The sequence below is a fragment of the Procambarus clarkii genome, chromosome 50 (genome assembly GCF_040958095.1).
Source record: "Procambarus clarkii isolate CNS0578487 chromosome 50, FALCON_Pclarkii_2.0, whole genome shotgun sequence".
Lineage (NCBI taxonomy): Eukaryota > Metazoa > Arthropoda > Malacostraca > Decapoda > Cambaridae > Procambarus > Procambarus clarkii.
Window position 1 is genome coordinate 14574578 of NC_091199.1, and position 20000 is coordinate 14594577.

Here is a 20000-nt window from a genome sequence, read left to right on the forward strand (position 1 = left end):
GTCCCTTATGTGTAGTGGAAGCGTGTTGAACAGTCTCGGGCCTCTGATGTTGATAGTTCTCTCTTGAACACTGTGAGGGGTCGGCCAGTTATGTCCCTTATGTGTAGTGGAAGCGTGTTGAACAGTCTCGGGCCTCTGATGTTGATAGTTCTATATCAGAGTACCTGTTGCACCTCTGCTTTTCAACGGGGGTATTCTGCACATCCTGCCATGCCTCCTGGTCTCATGTGATGTTATTTCTGTGTGCAGGTTTGGGACCAGCTCCTCTACTATTATCCACATGTAAATTATTATGTATCTCTCCCGCCTGCGCTCAAGGGAATACAGATTTAGGCATTTTAGTCGGTCCCAATAGTTTAGATGTTTTACTCAGTGGATTCTAGCAGTAAAGGATCTTTGCACGCTCTCCAGGTCAGCAATTTCTCCAGCTCTGAAAGGGGCTGTCATTGTGCAGCAGTACTCCACTCTAGAGAGCACTAGCGTCTTGAAGAGTATCATCATCGGTATAGCATCTCTAGTGTGAAAAGTTCTTGTTATCCAACCTGTCATTTTTCTTGCAGTTGTGACGGCTCCTTTATTGTGTTCTTTAAAGGTAAGGTCTTCCGACATGAGTACACCCAGATCCTTTACATTGCCTTTTCGTTCTATGTTATGATTTGCCTGAGTTTTGTACGTGGTTTCTGGTTCTATTTTTTCATTTTTTTCCATAGCGCATGAGCTGGAACTTATCTTCGTTAAACACCATATTATTTTCTGTATCCCATAGAAAGACCTGATCTACATCTGATTGGAGGTATCGGGTTGCTTGGGATCGCTCGTTTCTGGTTACACTAAAAGGTTTGGTTCTTTTTTACCGGAGTGGCAAAGCCAGAGAATTAGATGGCTTGAAAGCCACGCAGTGTGTGTACTCACCTAGTTGTACTTGCGGGGGGTTGAGCTCTGGCTCTTTGGTCCCGCCTCTCAACTGTCAATCAACTGGTGTACAGGTTCCTGAGCCTACTGGGCTCTATCATATCTACATTGTAAACTGTGTATGGAGTCAGCCTCCACCACATCACTGCCTAATACATTCCATCCGTTAACTACTCTGACACTGAAAAAGTTCTTTCTAACGTCTCTGTGGCTCATTTGGGTACTCGGTTTCCACCTGTGTCCCCTTTGTTCGCGTACCACCCTTGTTAAACAGTTTATCCTTGTCTACCCTGTCAATTCCTCTGAGAATTTTGTAGGTAGTGATCATGTCTCCCCTTACTCTTCTGTCTTCTAGTGTCGTGCGGTGCAGTTTACGCAACCTTTCCTCGTAACTCATGTCTCTTAGTTCTGTAAGTAGTCTAATGGCATACCTCTGAACTTTTTCCAGCTTCGTCTTGTGCTTGACAAGGTACGGGCTCCATGCTGGGGCCGCATACTCCAGGATTGGTCTTACATATGTGGTATACAAGGTTCTGAATGATTCCTTACACAGGTTCCTGAAGGCTGTTCTGATGTTAGCCAGCCTCGCATATGCCGCAGACGTTATTCCCTTTATGTGGGCTTCAGGAGACAGGTTTGGTGTGATATCAACTCCTAGATCTTTCTCTCTGTCTGTTTCATTAAGTACTTCATCTCCTATTCTGTATCCTGTGTCTGGCCTCCTGTTTCCACCGCCTAGTTTCATTAGCTTACATTTACTCGGGTTGAACCTTATTAGCCATTTGTTGGACCAATCATTCAGTCTGTCTAGGTCTGTCACAGTTACTCAACCACTATGACAAAATCACTGAAGCTCTAGAAGAAAAGCAAAATACAGATGTTGTATACACAGACTTTGCAAAGGCGTTCGACAAATGTGACCATGGGGTGATAGCTCACAAAATGAGGTCAATGGGAATAACTAGAAAAGTAGGACGCTGGATACTCAATTTCCTGTCGAACAGAACACAAAGAGTAACAGTCAATCAAATCAAATAGTCCAAGCGATGTTAAAAGCTCTGTACCTCAGGGTACAGTCCTTGCACCACTGCTGTTCCTTATTCTCTATCAGATATAGACAAAAATACAAGTCACAGCTTCGTGTCGTCCTTTGCAGATGACACAAAAATCAGCATAAAAATTACCTCTGCTGAAGACATGGAAAAATTACAAGCAGATGTCAACAAATTTTTCGATTGGGCAACAGAAAATAACTTGATGTTTAACAGTGATAAATTCCAGGTACTCAGGTACGGCAAAAATGAGGACCTTAAACATAATACAGGGTACAAAACACAATCAAATCTGCCCATAATAGGTAAACAGCATGTCAAGGATTTGGGAATAATGATGTCCGACGACCTAACGTTTAGGGAGCATAACCAAGCAAATATTGCGACAGCCAGAAAAATGATAGGATGGATTACGAGAACTTTCAAATCCAGGGATCCCATCACAATGATTGTACTCTTCAAGTTACTTGTGTTGTCCCGTCTTGAGTACTGCTCAGTACTCACTTTCCCCTTCAGAGCAGGAGAGATTGCTGAAATAGAGGGAATACAGAGAACATATACGGCACGCATAGACGCGATAAAGCACCTAAATTATTGGTATCGTCTCAAAGCTCTCCAAATGTACTCTCTAGAAAGGAGACGAGAGAGATATCAAATAATATACACATGGAAAATACTGGAGGGTCAGGCCCCAAATCTACACAGTAAAATAACAACGTACTGGAGTGAACGATATGGAAGAAAATGCAAGATTGAATCAGTGAAGAGCAGAGGTGCCATAGGCACAGAGAGCACTGTATAAACATCAGAGGTCCGCGGTTGTTCAACGTCCTCCCAGCGACTATAAGAAATATTGCCGGAACAACCGTGGACATCTTCAAGAGAAAACTGAACTGTTTTCTAAGAGAAGTTCCGGACCAGCCGGGCTGTGGTAGGTATGCGGGCCGCTCCAAGCAACAGCCTGGTGGATCAAACTCTCACAAGTCGAACCTGGCTTCGAGCCGGGCTTGGGGAGTACAAGAACTCCCAGAACCCCATCAAGCAGGTATCAAGCAGGTAGGTCATCGTGTAGCCTCATACTATCTTCCTCCGTCTTAATCCTCCTCAAAATTTTTGCATCATTACCAAACAATGAGAGGAATGATTCTATACCATCTGGAAGATCATTTATATATAAATATAAATATATATATATATATATATATATATATATATATATATATATATATATATATATATATATATATATATGTCGAACCTAGTAGCCAGAACGCACTTCTCAGCCTACTATGCAAGGCCCGATTTGCCTAATAAGCAAAGTTTTCCTGAATTTGTATATTTTCTCTAATTTTTTTCTTATGAAATGATAAAGCTACCCATTTCATTATGTATGAGGTCAATTTTTTTTATTGGAGTTAAAATTAACGTAGATATATGACCAAACCTAACCAACCCTACCTAACCTAACCTAACCTATCTTTATAGGTTAGGTTAGGTAGCCGAAAAAGTTAGGTAAGGTTAGGTTAGGTAGGTTAGGTAGTCGAAAAAACATTAATTCATGAAAACTTGGCTTATTAGGCAAATCGGGCCTTGCATAGTAGGCTGAGAAGTGCGTTCTGGCTATAAGGTACGACATATATATATATATATATATATATATATATATATATATATATATATATATATATATATATAATGCTACCAGTTTTCTTCCCATTTGCGCACTGCAATGCTCACTGGACTGCGCACTGCGCACTGGAAATGCGCACTGCATCCAGGGTTCCTGCCCGCCATCTGAGGAGCTGGAGGAACTCGACAACCTATGATAACCATCTTTGTAACCCATATGTAACTCCTTTTTTTGTAACAAAGTTCAAATAAAGTAAATATATATGTGTACATACAAAAGAATGGGGATGGTAGGAGAAGATAATATTAGTGTTCAGTGAGAAACCACAAGGTCTCCTCTGAATACTTTTTATTTTCTTCTCCGAGGCTATGGGACCCCACATTGGCACCAGAGGTGGTACCCGCACAAACTTTTATATATATATATATATATATATATATATATATATATATATATATATATATATATATATATATATATATAATATATATGTCGTACCTAGTAGCCAGAACTCACTTTTCAGCCTACAATGCAAGGCCCGATTTGCCTAATAAGCCAAGTTTTCATGAATTAATATATTTTCTCTAATTTTTTTCTTATGAAATGATAAAGCAACCCATTTCATTATGTAAGAGGTCAATTTTTTTTATTGGAGTTAAAATTAACATAGATATATGACCGAACCTAACCAACCCTACCTAACCTAACCTATCTTTATAGGTTAGGTTAGGTTAGGTAGCCGAAAAAGTTAGGTTAGGTTAGGTTAGGTTGGTTAGGTAGTCGAAAAGCAATTAATTCATGAAAACTTGGCTTATTAGGCAAATCGGGCCTTGCATAGTAGGCTCAGTAGTGAGTTCTGGCTACTAGGTACGACATATATATATATATATATATATATATATATATATATATATATATATATATATATATATATTATATAAGTTGTATGGGTCCAAGAACTGAACCCTGCAGGACGCCACTGGTGACGTCTCGCCAATCAGAGACCTCACCCCTCACAGTGACTCGCTGTCTTCTGTTACTTAGGTACTCCCTTATCCAATGGAGTACCTACCCTTTCACTCCTGCCTGCATTTCCAGCTTTCGCACTAGTCCCTGATGGGTCACTGTGTCAAAGTCTTTCTGGCAATCCAAAAATATGCAGTCTGTTCACCCCTCTCTTTCTTGTCTGATGCTTGTTGCCTAATCATAGAATTCAATTAATCCTGTGAGGCATGACTTGCCATCCCTGAAACCATGTTAGTGTTGTGTCACAAAGTTTCTTCGGTCCAGATGTTCCACTAGCTTTTTTCGCACAATTTTCTCCAATTGTGTGTGTGTGTGTGTGTGTGTGTGTGTGTGTGTGTGTGTGTGTGTGTGTGTGTGTGTGTGTGTGTGTGTGTGTGTGTACTCACCTAATTGTGCTTGCGGGGGTTGCGCTTTGGCTCTTTGGTCCCGTGTGTGTGTGTGTGTGTGTACTCACCTAATTGTGCTTGCGGGGGTTGAGCTCTGGGTCTTTGGTCCCGTGTGTGTGTGTGTGTGTGTGTGTGTGTGTGTGTGTGTAGGGGGAGGGAATAACGTGCTTTATTATGGACTGGCGGAGGGTGTATAGTCCCATGTTGCAAGCTCTAGAACCAACCAGCCATGTTAGGTCATCGCTGGGAAGTGGTTATATGGCACTGTGTACGCCAGTAGGGCGAGCCCTGATAATGCCGGTTCGAACCCTGTTCGGGTCGAGTTCTTTAGTGATTTATGGTTTCGTTGAAAGCCCCCCCCCCCCAGCGTCCAACACAAGACAACCTCTGGTATCTGGTTGATGGAGTTCTGAGAGTTCTACTCCCCAAGCCCGGCCCGAGGCCAGGCTTGACTTGTGAGAGTTTGGTCCACCAGGCTGTTGCTTGGAGCGGCCCACAGGCCCACATACCCACCACAGCCCGGTTGGTCCCGCACTCCTTGGAGGAAACTGTCTAGTTTTCTCTTGAAGTATGCCATCCTTAACCAAATTCCTCGCACCCACACACACCCACACCACACACCCACTACACACACCCACTACACACACCCACACCACACACCCACACCACACACCCACACCACACACCCACACCACATACCCACACCACACACCCACACCACACACCCACACCACACACCCACACCACACACCCACACCACACACCCACACCACACACCCACACCACACACCCACACCACACACCCACACCACACACACACACACACACACACACACACCACACACACACACCACACACCCACACCACACACCCACACCACACACCCACACCACACACCCACACCACACACCCACACCACACACCCACACCACACACCCACACCACACACACACACACACACACACACCACACACACACACCACACACACACACCACACACCCACACCACACACCCACACCACACACACCACCCACACACACACACACACACACACACCCACTACACACACCACCCACACACACACACCCACACACACACACCCACACACACACACCCACACCACACACCCACACCACACACCCACACCACCCACACACACCCACACACACACACCCACACCACCCACACCACCCACACACACACACACACACACCCACACACACCCATGCCACCCACACACACCCACACCACCCACACACACCCCCACACACACCCACACCCCCACACACCCCCACACACACCCCCACACCCACACCACCCACACACACACCCACACACACCCACACCACCCCCACACACCCACGCCAGACCAGAACCTCTTTACCGGTAAAAACTGCAGATTTACTACCTTTCCAAGATCCATTACTGCCATTTGGAAGAAACTTCGAAAATCTCCATTATTAGAGCATAAATATTTACGTATCTTAATGGGAGTAAGACCTTGGGGCAACCCTACACCAGGACCCAGGAGCCGCACCCTCCCTACAACCCTCTACTTTACCGTATAATCAACAACGTTAAATGTTTATTTTGAGAATTCAAGACAGCGCGAAATGACTCTAGTTCCCCTGGGATCTCCAGAACGCCTTAAATGGCCATTAAGATTTACTTGAGATGGGGTAGAGGTCCAGGGGGAAATCGTAGATTGAAGGGATAGAGGGGAGTGGAATCAGCGGGATAAGGTTATCATGAGGTTATCTTGAGATGATTTCGGGGCTTTTTAGTGTCCCCGCGGCCCGGTCCTCGACCAGGCCTCCACCCCCAGGAAGCAGCCCGTGACAGCTGACTAACACCCAGGTACCTATTTTACTGCTAGGTAACAGGGGCATAGGGTGAAAGAAACTCTGCCCGTTGTTTCTCACCGGCGCCTGGAATCGAACCCATGACCACAGGATCACAAGCCCAGTGTACTGTCCGCTCGGCCGACCGGCTCCCTAGGTAGGGAGGATAGGGAGGATAGGTAGCCAGGATATAAAAAGGAATAGGTAACCCTCCCTTACTCTCCTAACTTAACCGCTCGGCTGTAGGCGGCCAATGGTCATCCCGGACCCAATTTTCTTGACTGTGGAAAGCGAAGGAGTTGTAAACTGGTGTTGTGGAGGAGTTTTTGTGGCGAGGGGAGATGGATGGCCGGCCTCGGGGCTAGTTTATCGCTGCCCCTCTTTCTTTACCTGTGTTTACCTCCTGCTTGCCTGAGGGGAATGTGTTCTCCCGCGTTGTGCTGCCTCCTGTCCACCAGCGTTGGTGTGGTCCGGGTGTCCCCCACCGTTGGTGTGGTCCAGGGTGTCCCCCACCGTTGGTGTGGTCCGGGGTGTCCACCAGCGTTGGTGTGGACCGGGCGTCTCCCAGCGATCTTAAAATATAAATGAATTTTAGTACTTGGAACATTAAATATGTTACAAATTCAGGTAGAACCAATTGAGTCCCCTGTGGAACCCTCCGTGTGGAACCCTCCGTGTGGAACTCCTGTGGAACCCCCTATTGAACCCCTGTGGAACCTTTATGAACCCCCTACCTCGCAACAATATCTTGAAAAGGCCCAGCTAAAGCTTTATCACCCGGTGTTAAAAGAAGCATTGAGTGCCAGGCAGCATACTAGGCTCTCCAGCCCCCTTCACTGCCACATCTGGAGCCAGATGGGGCACGATTGGGCACACGCTGAAATAGGAGGAAATTGGCCGAGTGAGTAGAGATGGGATTAAAATGGGATTGGACAAAAATTGGCTAGAAATGGGTAAGAAAAGTGATAAAAAGCATTCCATTCACCTGGGTGCTTAGGAGACTCGAACCCTGGACCCCCATTCGTGTGAGACAGGAGGGCTTTCTCGACCGCGCTATTGAGTGACCTTAATAAGGAAAAGTTTCCAGAAGCAGCGTCCTGCTGCTTCTGGAAACGTTCGTTTAGTTCACACTTCCGTGTATAGCAAGGCTTGAAAATTGGAGAAATAGCGTCGAAAATAGGATAAATAAATTTCAGATTTCACCATGGGGAAAGGGGAAGGGAACTGTCAGGAGAAAGCACCAAGCCATTACCACTATATAGCACTGTGAAGGGGTCAGGATAAGGATTTGGGATGGGACGGGGGGAAAGGAATGGTGTCTAACCACTTGTGGACGGTCGGGGATTGAACGCCGACCTGCATGAAGCGAGACCGTCGCTCTACCGTCCACCCCAAGTGGTTGGGCACCATGGTATGAAAGACAAGTAAATATATTAGCTGGTCGGCCGAGCGGACAGCACGCTAGACTTGTGATCCTGTGGTCCTGGGTTCGATCCCAGGCGCCGGCGAGAAACAATGGACAGAGTTTCTTTCACCCTATGCCTCTGTTACCTAGCAGTAAAATAGGTACCTGGGTGTTAGTCAGCTGTCACGGGCTGCTTCCTGGGGGTGGAGGCCTGGTCGAGGACCGGGCCGCGGGGACACTAAAGCCCCGAAATCATCTCAAGATAACCTCAAGATATTAGGTGGCGTGGAAATAGGGTTACTATTGGATAAATATGTTTTGAGGTTTGAGATAGTATAAATATAAGCTGTAAAATAGGGGTAATAGGCGGTATTATAGACAAATTGAGACGCTAATTAGACCATCAAAATGCCCTATTAAATATTATAAACAACCCATCCTCCGAATTGACAGTACGATTTGATACTTAGTGTAAATAAGTACAATTCTTGACTGTTATACATAGTACATAATTGCACTTATGGGGCTCTGTACATTTACCTCCCCATTTTTGGAGGACGGGCTGTTATAAGAGTGTTATAGGATAGTGCTATATTATAAGTGAAGTAGACGGGAAAATTGGATAGTGCGGAATGCGAGAGTTAGACCTGGATAATCTAAATAGGTAAAATAGGTTGGGAGGAGAAATTGGTTTTAAATAAGAAGTGAGAGGCAAGAAAGAAATAGGGAATGATGGGGAGGACGGAGGACCAGCCCCAGTAAATTGGATAGAGTTTAATCGGCTCAATCTCCTTTGATCAATACTGAAGACGTTTTGATCCATTTTTTAAAAGTGTTTGATAAATCTTTAAGATTTTTTTATAATATTTGAGACATTTTGATCAGTATTGGAATTCTTAATCAATATTTCAGACATTTTGACCAATCTTGAAGGCATTTTGATCGATCATGAAGGCATTTTGACCGATCTTGAAGGCATTTTGACCGATCTTGAAGGCATTTTGACCGATCTTGAAGACATTTTGACTAATCTTGAAGGCATTTTGACCAATCATGAAGGCATTTTGACCGATCTTGAAGGCATTTTGACCGATCTTGAAGGCATTTTGACCGATCTTGAAGGCATTTTGACCGATCTTGAAGGCATTTTGACCAATCATGAAGGCATTTTGACCGATCTTGAAGGCATTTTGACCAATCATGAAGGCATTTTGACCGATCATGAAGGCATTTTGACCGATCTTGAAGGCATTTTGACCAATCTTGAAGGCATTTTGACCAATTTTGAAGACATCACATCTATAAGAACTTTTAAGACGCTGTCTTTTGACATGTATTTCATCGAGCCTTATTATTCCCCTCCTCCTCCCCCACACTTCCACTCAGTGTAGACAAGCTGTTTGTAAACATTCTTAAGTGTTTAGCGCGCGCATCTTGTGCGACACAAGTATGTTTATTGAGACAAGAAAGATATACATCTCAAAGGGAAAGAGAATGTGACACATTTCAGGTGTAGAGGCGAATGTTTCGAGTATAAACATGGATATGTGTTGTGTTCAGGTGGTGGGCGTTCTTGCACTTTCGTAACGAGGTGATTCATGGGTAATTAGGTGTGTAATTAGACGTCTCGAGCTTGTTTGGGGGTAATGATGAGTCTTAGGTAGTAGCCTCGTGTGGGGGGGGAGGGGGGGATTATTGGGTGAGTCTAGCTAGTCTTTGCTGGGTAGAAAATGGTTGGTGTAGATGAGTATGAGGTGAACACTGACTCATACTCACTACTGGATGGGTCTGGCATGCTTCCTGATACTCGTGGGATAGATAACTCCCTTCTCTCCCCCCCTTCCATGGACCCTATACCCATCTTATGGGATCTTAATGGATCCCAAACCCATCCCGTGGGATGGGTGTGAACCCCACACCCATCCCATGGGACGGCAGTGCAAAAACAAAAAAACTCGAGGTACATAATGGGTTCAAGAACTGAACCCAGAGTTCATTTAGCCGAGCGAATAAGAACCTTGTGAAGCCGGTTACACAGTTTCATATATATGTCAGTAGTGCTGAGTATCACAAGTGGTTCACGGCGTCGGTGTAAACAGTTTACATCTGTGGTTGAGCCAGTTACACTCTCACGTTGGAGACTTAACTACTCACTCCTAACTGCGTGGAACATACTTTACAAATTGGCTTTGTAACGGTCTGTCATAAATATAGTTAACGGTGAACAAGTATGAATGGTGTACAAATCCACAAGGGCTGTGACGAGGATTCGAACCTGCCTCCGGGAGCATCCCATACACTGCCTTAATCGACTGAGCTACGACAGGGTTAAAAGAGTTGAAACCGAAGTTCTACTGAACTTACTGGATCCCGTAGCCTCTCAGACACAAACCAGGATTTTGTGCTTTGGAGAGGCTACGGGATCCAGTAAGTTCAGTAGAACTTCGGTTTCAACTCTTTTAACCCTGTCGTAGCTCAGTCGATTAAGGCAGTGTATGGGATGCTCCCGAACGCTGGTTCGAATCCTCGTCACGGCCCTTGTGGATTTGTTCATTTGATGCATCACGTTAGTGTGATCTCTGTGTGTAATGAATGGTGTATTGTGTAGGTAAGTTTGGACTGCCGTTCAGAGACCAGTTGAACAAGCTTGCGTGTAACAAGTAAGTTTGTTCAGCGATTGTGGTTGTGAACAGCTGTTGTTCAAACTAACTGTTGCTGTATGCAAACGGACGAGCGGTAGACTATTGTTGTAGCAGAACGGCTCCGCCACGCTGGTTGGTCTCCAGGATTGCACAGGTATACCGGTTCAACGTGTGTGTGCTTGATATGCAAACAGCCTGGTTGATCACATGAGGACTGTTACCTGTCAATTGCTTCCTGGCAATTAAGAGACTCGTTGGTTAAGAGAAAACTGATCTTACGAGACGTCCTTCAGCTATTAGATGGGTCCAAGACGGCAGAGGGTGTGAGGTTGTCTTCAGGACCTCCATGGAGGAGGTGGTAGGGACGGATAGGTGAGAGGGTGGGGGGGGGTGGATAGGGAGAGGATAATTTCCAGGATTAGAATCCTGCGTGGATATTACTGATGCCTTTGAAGAGTCAGGAAGGGCTTGTGTGATCTTGAAACTGTGGGTCGGATATCGAAGGAGCCTCCATTGAAATCTACTTTCCATATGATATCTTGAAACAGTACCCCCTCCCCCCCTCCACGATAACCTTCCTGTGCCTTCCAGTTATCATGGGGTTATCTTCAAGTTCAAGTATGTTTATTGAGACAAAGAAATACATCTCAAAGGGATAGAGTAACTTAGGCTATTTCTACCCCCCCCCCTAGGGGTTATCTTGCAGTACGCCCCCCATGATAACCTCCCTATCCCCCCCCCCCTGTGTGGGGGGAATTCAGCTTGAAACGCCAATTTGAAGTTCTGATGGAGTTGTCTTAGAACATTGGGAAGAAATACTACCTGAAGTTGCAATGGTGTTTCTTGTTGATTCTTGCAAGCCTATCACTGCCTAGGGTGACCCCGCCCTAGCATACTATCTTGAGGTTATCTTGAGATGATTTCGGGGCTTTAGTGTCCCCGCGGCCCGGTCCTCGACCAGGCCTCCACCCCCAAAGAAGCAGCCCGTGGCAGCTGACTAACACCCAGGTACCTATTTTACTGCTAGGTAACAGGGGCATAGGGTGAAAGAAACTCTGCCCATGGTTTCTCGCCGGCGCCCGGGATCGAACCCGAGACCACAGGATGACAAGTCCAGTGTGCTGTCCGCTCGGCCGACCGGCGCCCCATGGATGTACTAGAATACTTGTGGTGACGATATACCAGTATACTTGTAAGAATATATCAGTATACTAGCATGAAGAATGTTCTTAAGGTATATATACTTACGTATACCTGGATTATACCTGGAGAGGGTTTCGGGAGTTCTACTACCCGGCCTGAGGCCAGGCTTGATTTGTGATAATTTGGTCCACCAGGCTGTTGCTTGGATCGTTGCAGTAACAGTTCAAATCTAGCGACCCCACAACAATGTTAATACTATTTAAATCACTTGTGTTGTCCCGTCTTGAGTACTGTTCAGTATTCACTTTCCCTTTCAGAGCGGGAGAGATCTCTGAATTAGAGGGAATACAGAGAACATATACGGCACGCATAGACACGATAAAACATCTAAATTATTTGGACCGTCTCAAAGCTCTCAAAATGTACTCTCAAGAAAGGAGACGAGAAAGATATAAAATAATATATATATGGAAGATACTTGAAGGCCAGGTCTCAAATCTGTACAGTAGAATAACAAAATACTGGAGGGAAAGGTATGGAAGGAATTGCAGAATAGAACCAGTGAAGAGCAGAGGTGCCATAGGCACAATCAGAGAACACTGAACATCAGAAGTCCACAGCTGTTTAACACCCTCCCAGCAAGCATTAGAAATATTGCCGTGACATAGGTGGATGTATTCAATAGGCACTTGGATAAGTTCTTGCAAGAAGTGCTGGACCAACCAGGCTGTAGTGGGTATATGAGCCTGCGAGCCGCTCCAAGCAACAGCCTGTTGGACCAAATTATCACAAGTCAAGCCTGTCCCCAGGCCGGGCTTGGGAAGTAGAACTTCCGAAATCCTCTCAAGGTATGCACAAAAAGTCCAACGTAACTCCACTAACTAGAGGTAGCGTAACAAGTCCAGCCAGACGGAGAGTCTAAGTCCCGCCTGGCTCCACCAGCGAGAGGGAGCGTCACAAGTCCAACATGACTCCATCAACTAGCGAGAGGGAGGAAGTCTCTCTCATCCTCTGATATTGGTGTGTTAATAAGACCAGGCCGGAATAGGAATCCTTTAGGATGGTCCACGTTCAAATGGTGCAATATGGGAGTGTGTGTACACCTCCCCTCTCTCTACACAGGAGGGTACAGGAGCAGACGACTGCTGGCTCCTGTTAGCAGGCTGAGAGCTTTCCCTTCCCATAGTTCATGTTTTTACACAGGTGGGTACAGGAGCAGACGACTGCTGGCTCCTGTTAGCAGGCTGAGAGCTTTCCCTTCCCATAGTTCATGTTTTTACACAGGAGGGTACAGGAGCAGACGACTGCTGACTCCTGTTAGCAGACTGAGAGCTTTCCCTTCCCATAGTTCATGTTTTTACACAGGTGGGTACAGGAGCAGACGACTGCTGACTCCTGTTAGCAGGCTGAGAGCTTTCCCTTCCCATAGTTCATGTTTTTACACAGGTGGGTACAGGAGCAGACGACTGCTGACTCCTGTTAGCAGGCTGAGAGCTTTCCCTTCCCATAGTTCATGTTTTTACACAGGTGGGTACAGGAGCAGACGACTGTAATGAAGATAGGTGTAGGGAGCAGGAGGCCAGATACAAGGTATCATCTGGGAGAGGAAATTCTTCAGGAGTCAGAGAAGGAAAAAGACTTGGGGGTTGATATCACGCCAGACCTGTCTCCTGCAGCACATATCAAGAAGATAACATCAGCGGCATATGCCAGGCTGGCCAACATACGAACGGCATTCAGAAACTTGTGTAAAGAATCATTCAGAACTTTGTATACCACATATGTCAGGCCAATCCTGGAGTATGCAGCCCCAGCATGGAGTCCATATCTAGTCAAGGATAAGACTAAACTGGAAAAAGGTTCAAAGGTTTGCCACCAGACTAGTACCCGAGCTGAGAGGTATGAGCTACGAGGAGAGACTACGGGAATTAAACCTCACTTCGCTGGAAGACAGAAGAATTAGGGGGGACATGATCACCACATTCAAGATTCTGAAGGGAATTGATAGGGTAGATAAAGACAGGCTATTTAACACAAGGGGCACACGCACTAGGGGACACAGGTGGAAACCGAGTGCCCAAATGAGCCACAGAGATATTAGAAAGAACTTTTTTAGTGTCAGAGTGGTTGACAAATGGAATGCATTAGGCAGTGATGTGGTGGAGGCTGACTCCATACACAGTTTCAAGTGTAGATATGATAGAGCCCAGTAGGCTCAGGAATCTGTACACCAGTTGACTGACGGTTGAGAGGCGGGACCAAAGAGCCGGAGCTCAACCCCCGCAAGCACAACTAGGTGACTACACACACAGGATGCAGCTCACCATCCCTTGCCCCTAAGGTCTCCCCAACGTCAAGAAAATGTACTAAAGTGCCCTTATCCTAACCTACCAGAGAACCCAAAACAGAAAACGGGACAATATATCAATTCGAGCAGCATCTATTTGTCTAGTACGACAATTATTGTTCCTTAGGTAGTGTGTACGGCAAAAATGCGACTGTTCTATTAGGAGGCCGAGTTGAGTTGACAACAGTTGTCTAACTTCCCAGGTGCCTGTGTGTTCTGTTGGGTGAACAGAGGCATCGACCTCTTTCCCCTCTCTCCCCCCTCTTATCCCCGACCGTCCAAGAAGTTGGGCACCATTCCTTCCCCCCCCCCCCCCGTCCCATCCCTAATTCTTATTCTGACCCCTTCCCAGTGCTATATAGTCGTAATGGCTTGGCGCTTTCCCCCCTGATAGTTCCCTGCCCTTTCCCCCCTCTCTCCCCCTCACCCCCCCTCACCCCCACTCACCCCCACTCTCCCCTATCCCCCTCTCCATTCTCCCTCTCCCTCGTTATGGCAAACTTTATTAGGTACGGATTTTTGCTGTGTATATAGGCCTACTTGATGTTAATTTATGTTTACTGAATATAAAGGCATGATTGTTAATTTGGTATGTTAGGGATTATTTAGGCCTACTTCATATTGAATTGGGATGTTTTGTGATTGAGTGGGCCTACGTTGTCAAGTTGGGATGATTTGGGGAATATACAGACCTATGTTTGGTGATTTATATAGGCCTAGTTAACGTTAATATATTTTGTGATTTTAAATGCTTTATCAGTTTCAGTAAGCAATGTCGCCTATAACAGTAAGTTGTTGACTTAACTTGATTCCGCTGCAGTAACTTGATTGCAAACAACAAAAAAACTTGTTTCAACTGTTTCTTTATTCCTTGTAAGTGATATATAGTCATGCCTCATGCTGGGGCATCTCCTCATGCTGGGCATCCTCCTCATGCTGGGCATCTCCTCATGCTGGGCATCCTCCTCATGCTGGGCATCTCCTCATGCTGGGCATCTCCTCATGCTGGGGCATCTCCTCATGCTGGGGCATCTCCTCATGCTGGGCATCCTCCTCATGCTGGGCATCTCCTCATGCTGGGCATCTCCTCATGCTGGGGCATCTCCTCATGCTGGGGCATCTCCTCATGCTGGGGCATCTCCTCATGCTGGGCATCTCCTCATGCTGGGCATCTCCTCATGCTGGGGCATCCTCCTCATGCTGGGGCATCTCCTCATGCTGGGGCATCTCCTCATGCTGGGGCATCTCCTCATGCTGGGGCATCTCCTCATGCTGGGCATCTCCTCATGCTGGGCATCTCCTCATGCTGGGGCATCTCCTCATGCTGGGCATCTCCTCATGCTGGGGCATCTCCTCATGCTGGGCATCTCCTCATGCTGGGCATCTCCTCGTGCTGGGCATCTCCTCATGCTGGGGCATCTCCTCATGCTGGGCATCCTCCTCATGCTGGGGCATCTCCTCATGCTGGGCATCTCCTCATGCTGGGCATCTCCTCATGCTGGGGCATCTCCTCATGCTGGGCATCTCCTCATGCTGGTCATCTCCTCATGCTGGGGCATCTCCTCATGCTGGGGCATCTCCTCATGCTGGGCATCTCCTCATGCTGGGCATCTCCTCATGCTGGGGCATCTCCTCATGCTGGGGCATCTCCTCATGCTGGGGCATCTCCTCATGCTGGGGCATCTCCTCATGCTGGGGCATCTCCTCATGCTGGGGCATCTCCTCATGCTGGGGCATCTCCTCATGCTGGGGCATCTCCTCATGCTGGGGCATCTCCTCATGCTGGGGCATCTCCTCATGCTGGGGCTTCTCCTCATGCTGGGGCATCTCCTCATGCTGGGGCATCTCCTCATGCTGGGGCATCTCCTCATGGTGGGCATCTCCTCATGCTGGGCATCCTCCTCATGCTGGGGCATCTCCTCATGCTGGGCATCTCGTGCTGGGGCATCTCCTCGTGCTGGGGCATCTCCTCGTGCTGGGGCATCTCCTCATGCTGGGGCATCTCCTCATGCTGGGGCATCTCCTCATGCTGGGCATCTCCTCATGCTGGGCATCTCCTCATGCTGGGGCATCTCCTCATGCTGGGCATCTCCTCATGCTGGGCATCTCCTCATGCTGGGCATCTCCTCATGCTGGGCATCTCCTCATGCTGGGGCATCTCCTCATGCTGGGCATCTCCTCATGCTGGGCATCTCCTCATGCTGGGCATCTCCTCATGCTGGGGCATCTCCTCATGCTGGGGTATCTCCTCATGCTGGGCATCTCCTCATGCTGGGCATCTCCTCATGCTGGGCATCTCCTCATGCTGGGCATCTCCTCATGCTGGGCATCTCCTCATGCTGGGGCATCTCCTCATGCTGGGCATCTCCTCATGCTGGGGCATCTCCTCATGCTGGGGCATCTCCTCATGCTGGGGCATCTCCTCATGCTGGGGCATCTCCTCATGCTGGGGCATCTCCTCATGCTGGGCATCTCCTCATGCTGGGCATCTCCTCATGCTGGGGCATCTCCTCATGCTGGGGCATCTCCTCATGCTGGGCATCTCCTCATGCTGGGCATCTCATGCTGGGGCATCTCCTCATGCTGGGCATCTCATGCTGGGCATCTCCTCATGCTTTCTTCTCACACATTACCTAACTGTGTTTCTTTTTCTCTTCCACAGCAGCGAGGAGATCCGCCAGAGCCTGGACGTGTTGGACCGCGTGTTGTCAGAGTTTGATGACGTGGAGACTGACACCAACGATGAGTCGTCAGCCGTTGACGTTACCCTCAACACCCCCGACCTGGCCCCACCGTCAGCCCCGCCGCCCATAGACCGGACCCTGAAACCCCGAGAACCGGCTCCCGCGCCGCCGGAACTGCCCCGGAAGACCCGTTTGCCCCGCCCCGGATCCGGCTCCTCATCCCCGTCGAGTCATGAGTATCAGGAGATTAATTCCGACGTCTGCGGGCCGCAGCATCCGGATGAGGAGGCCGCCGCAGCGCCTCCTGCCGCTATTCTCATCTCCCCCGCCGCTAAAAGCGGCGGCGGCGTCAGGAGACAGATGTCGGAGGACAGGGCAAGATTACGGCGCCACGAAGATGATTCGCGGAGGCAGCCGCGCCGACAGCGTAGCGAGGATACGCGCCTCCGTCGCGATGATTTGTCGTCCAGTTCGGGCGATCTGACGAGTGTCGACTTGCGTGAAATGATCTCCAAGCCCCGTCCCCCTAGGGATACTAGCCGGGGACGCTCTAGGGACGCCATCAGGGGTCCCAGGGACGCGGCTAGGGACGTCAGGGAACCTCGCCACTTGAGGAAGAGTCGGTCAGGGGATGTGGAGGCTAGAAGACATAGTCAGGATCAGGGTCGCAGGCGCCGGTCTAGGTCCTCGGATAGATGGCTCGACCATTCGACCTACCAGGAACACTTACTCGACCAACGCTTGGTCGATCCTAGCATGTACGACCCAAGAATGGTCGACCCAAGAATGGTCGACCCAAGAATGGTCGACCCAAGGATGGTCGACCCAAGAATGGTCGACCCAAGAATGGTCGACCCTAGAATGGTTGACCCGCGGTTAATCGACCCGCGGTATATGGACGAGCCATTCCCGCATGATCCGATCCGGTTCCCTCACTTGATGAGCTACCCGTCAGTGGGTCAAATTGGTCCCATGGCGGCGGGTAGACTGTCCCCCGTGTCCCAGGGTATCCCGGTGGGTCCCCCGTTCCTACCCATGGAATACCCGCCCTACCCGCTCTACCCGTATGACGTGGGATACATACCCGACCCGAGGATCGGGCCAGACCAGCCCTTCCTGCCGCCCCATCAAGTCTATCCGGGGGACATCCCCGTGCCGGAGTACATCCATCCGGATTTCTTGCCGCCGGATTACCCGTTGGATTACCCGCTGGACTACGGCCCTGGTGCCCCTCATCCGGCCCTGATGGCCGGTATGTGGGGCGGCCCGGGCCACCAGCCTGGAGACGACTGGCCGCCGCCCACACCAGAACAAGCACAGAAGCTTATCAACAGTGTTGTCAGGTAGGTTTGGCAACGTTGGGTTTGTGTACGTGTCCGTTTTCTATACGTCTTTGTTTATTATTCAAGGTAGACTTAAGGCAAATCGAGAGGGGGAGCCCCTCGTACGTAGTGAAACCTTTGTAATTTGCATTTTAACGAAGCTTCGTAAATGCCGCATTCCCAGTGAAGCCCTCGTGGTTATTGACGTAGGCGGCGAAGCCTACGGAAGGCTTCGGAAGGCTTCGGCGAAGCCTTCCTCTTGTGTGGTGAAGCCTTCGTTGCCAACTGCAGGTGCGGTGGAAGCCGTGAATAGGGCTATAGTCCAAGCGATGTAATCACCTTAATGGAAGCTTTTTGTTTCAACCTCCTCCATGCATCCACCCCGTCCCCCCAACCCCCACCCCTCCCCTCAACCTCCACCCCCCTCCTCAACCTCCACCCCCCTCCTCAACCTCCACCCCCCTCCCCCAGCCTCCACCCCTCCCCCCCCCCTCAACCTCCCCCCCTCCCCCCCCCATTTGAATGGAAAAAGGCTAACCGAGTTTTATCTTGAGGTTTACTTACCTATTTGTGCTTGCGGGGGTTGAGCTCTGGCTCTTTGGTCCCGCCTCTCAACCGTCAATCAACAGGTGTACAGATTCAACAGTGTGTGTGTGTGTGTTTACAGGTTTAGGAGGTTACCTTGAGGTGCTTCCGGGGCTTAGTGTCCCCGCGGCCCGGTCGTCGACCAGGCCTCCTGGTTGCTGGACTGATCAACCAGGCTGTTAGACGCGGCTGCTCGCAGCCTGACGTATGAGTCACAGCCTGGTTGATCAGGTATCCTTTGGAGGTGCTTATCCAGTTCTCTCTTGAACACTGTGAGGGGTCGGCCAGTTATGTCCCTTATGTGTAGTGGAAGCGTGTTGAACAGTCTCGGGCCTCTGATGTTGATAGTTCTCTCTTGAACACTGTGAGGGGTCGGCCAGTTATGCTCCTTATGTGTAGTGGAAGCGTGTTGAACAGTCTCGGGCCTCTGATGTTGATAGTTCTCTCTTGAACACTGTGAGGGGTCGGCCAGTTATGTCCATTATGTGTAGTGGAAGCGTGTTGAACAGTCTCGGGCCTCTGATGTTGATAGTTCTCTCTTGAACACTGTGAGGGGTCGGCCAGTTATGCCCCTTATGTGTAGTGGAAGCGTGTTGAACAGTCTCGGGCCTCTGATGTTGATAGTTCTCTCTTGAACACTGTGAGGGGTCGGCCAGTTATGCCCCTTATGTGTAGTGGAAGCGTGTTGAACAGTCTCGGGCCTCTGATGTTGATAGTTCTCTCTTGAACACTGTGAGGGGTCGGCCAGTTATGCCCCTTATGTGTAGTGGAAGCGTGTTGAACAGTCTCGGGCCTCTGATGTTGATAGTTCTCTCTTGAACACTGTGAGGGGTCGGCCAGTTATGCCCCTTATGTGTAGTGGAAGCGTGTTGAACAGTCTCGGGCCTCTGATGTTGATAGTTCTCTCCCAGAGTATCTGTTGCACCTGTTGTACCTGTTGCACCTGTTGTACCTGTTGCACCTGTTGTACCTGTTGCACCTGTTGTACCTGTTGTACCTGTTGCACCTGTTGTACCTGTTGTAC

At 48.5% G+C, this 20000-nt stretch overlaps 1 protein-coding gene across 5 annotated transcripts in view; it reads left to right on the forward strand.

Annotated features, from left to right (window-relative positions):
• The window catches only part of LOC123772658 (uncharacterized), a 697131-nt gene that overhangs the window by 365725 nt on the left and 311406 nt on the right, over positions 1–20000 (forward strand). For all 5 annotated transcript variants that reach the window (XR_006774694.2, XR_011222564.1, XM_069303582.1 and 2 more), the window contains exon 2: positions 17048–18412. Coding sequence is in view for 3 of the 5 variants with exons in the window: in XM_069303582.1 (XP_069159683.1) it covers positions 17048–18412 (1365 nt within the window). In the remaining 2 variants the exon portion in view is untranslated. The remainder of the gene's footprint in view (positions 1–17047; positions 18413–20000) is intronic.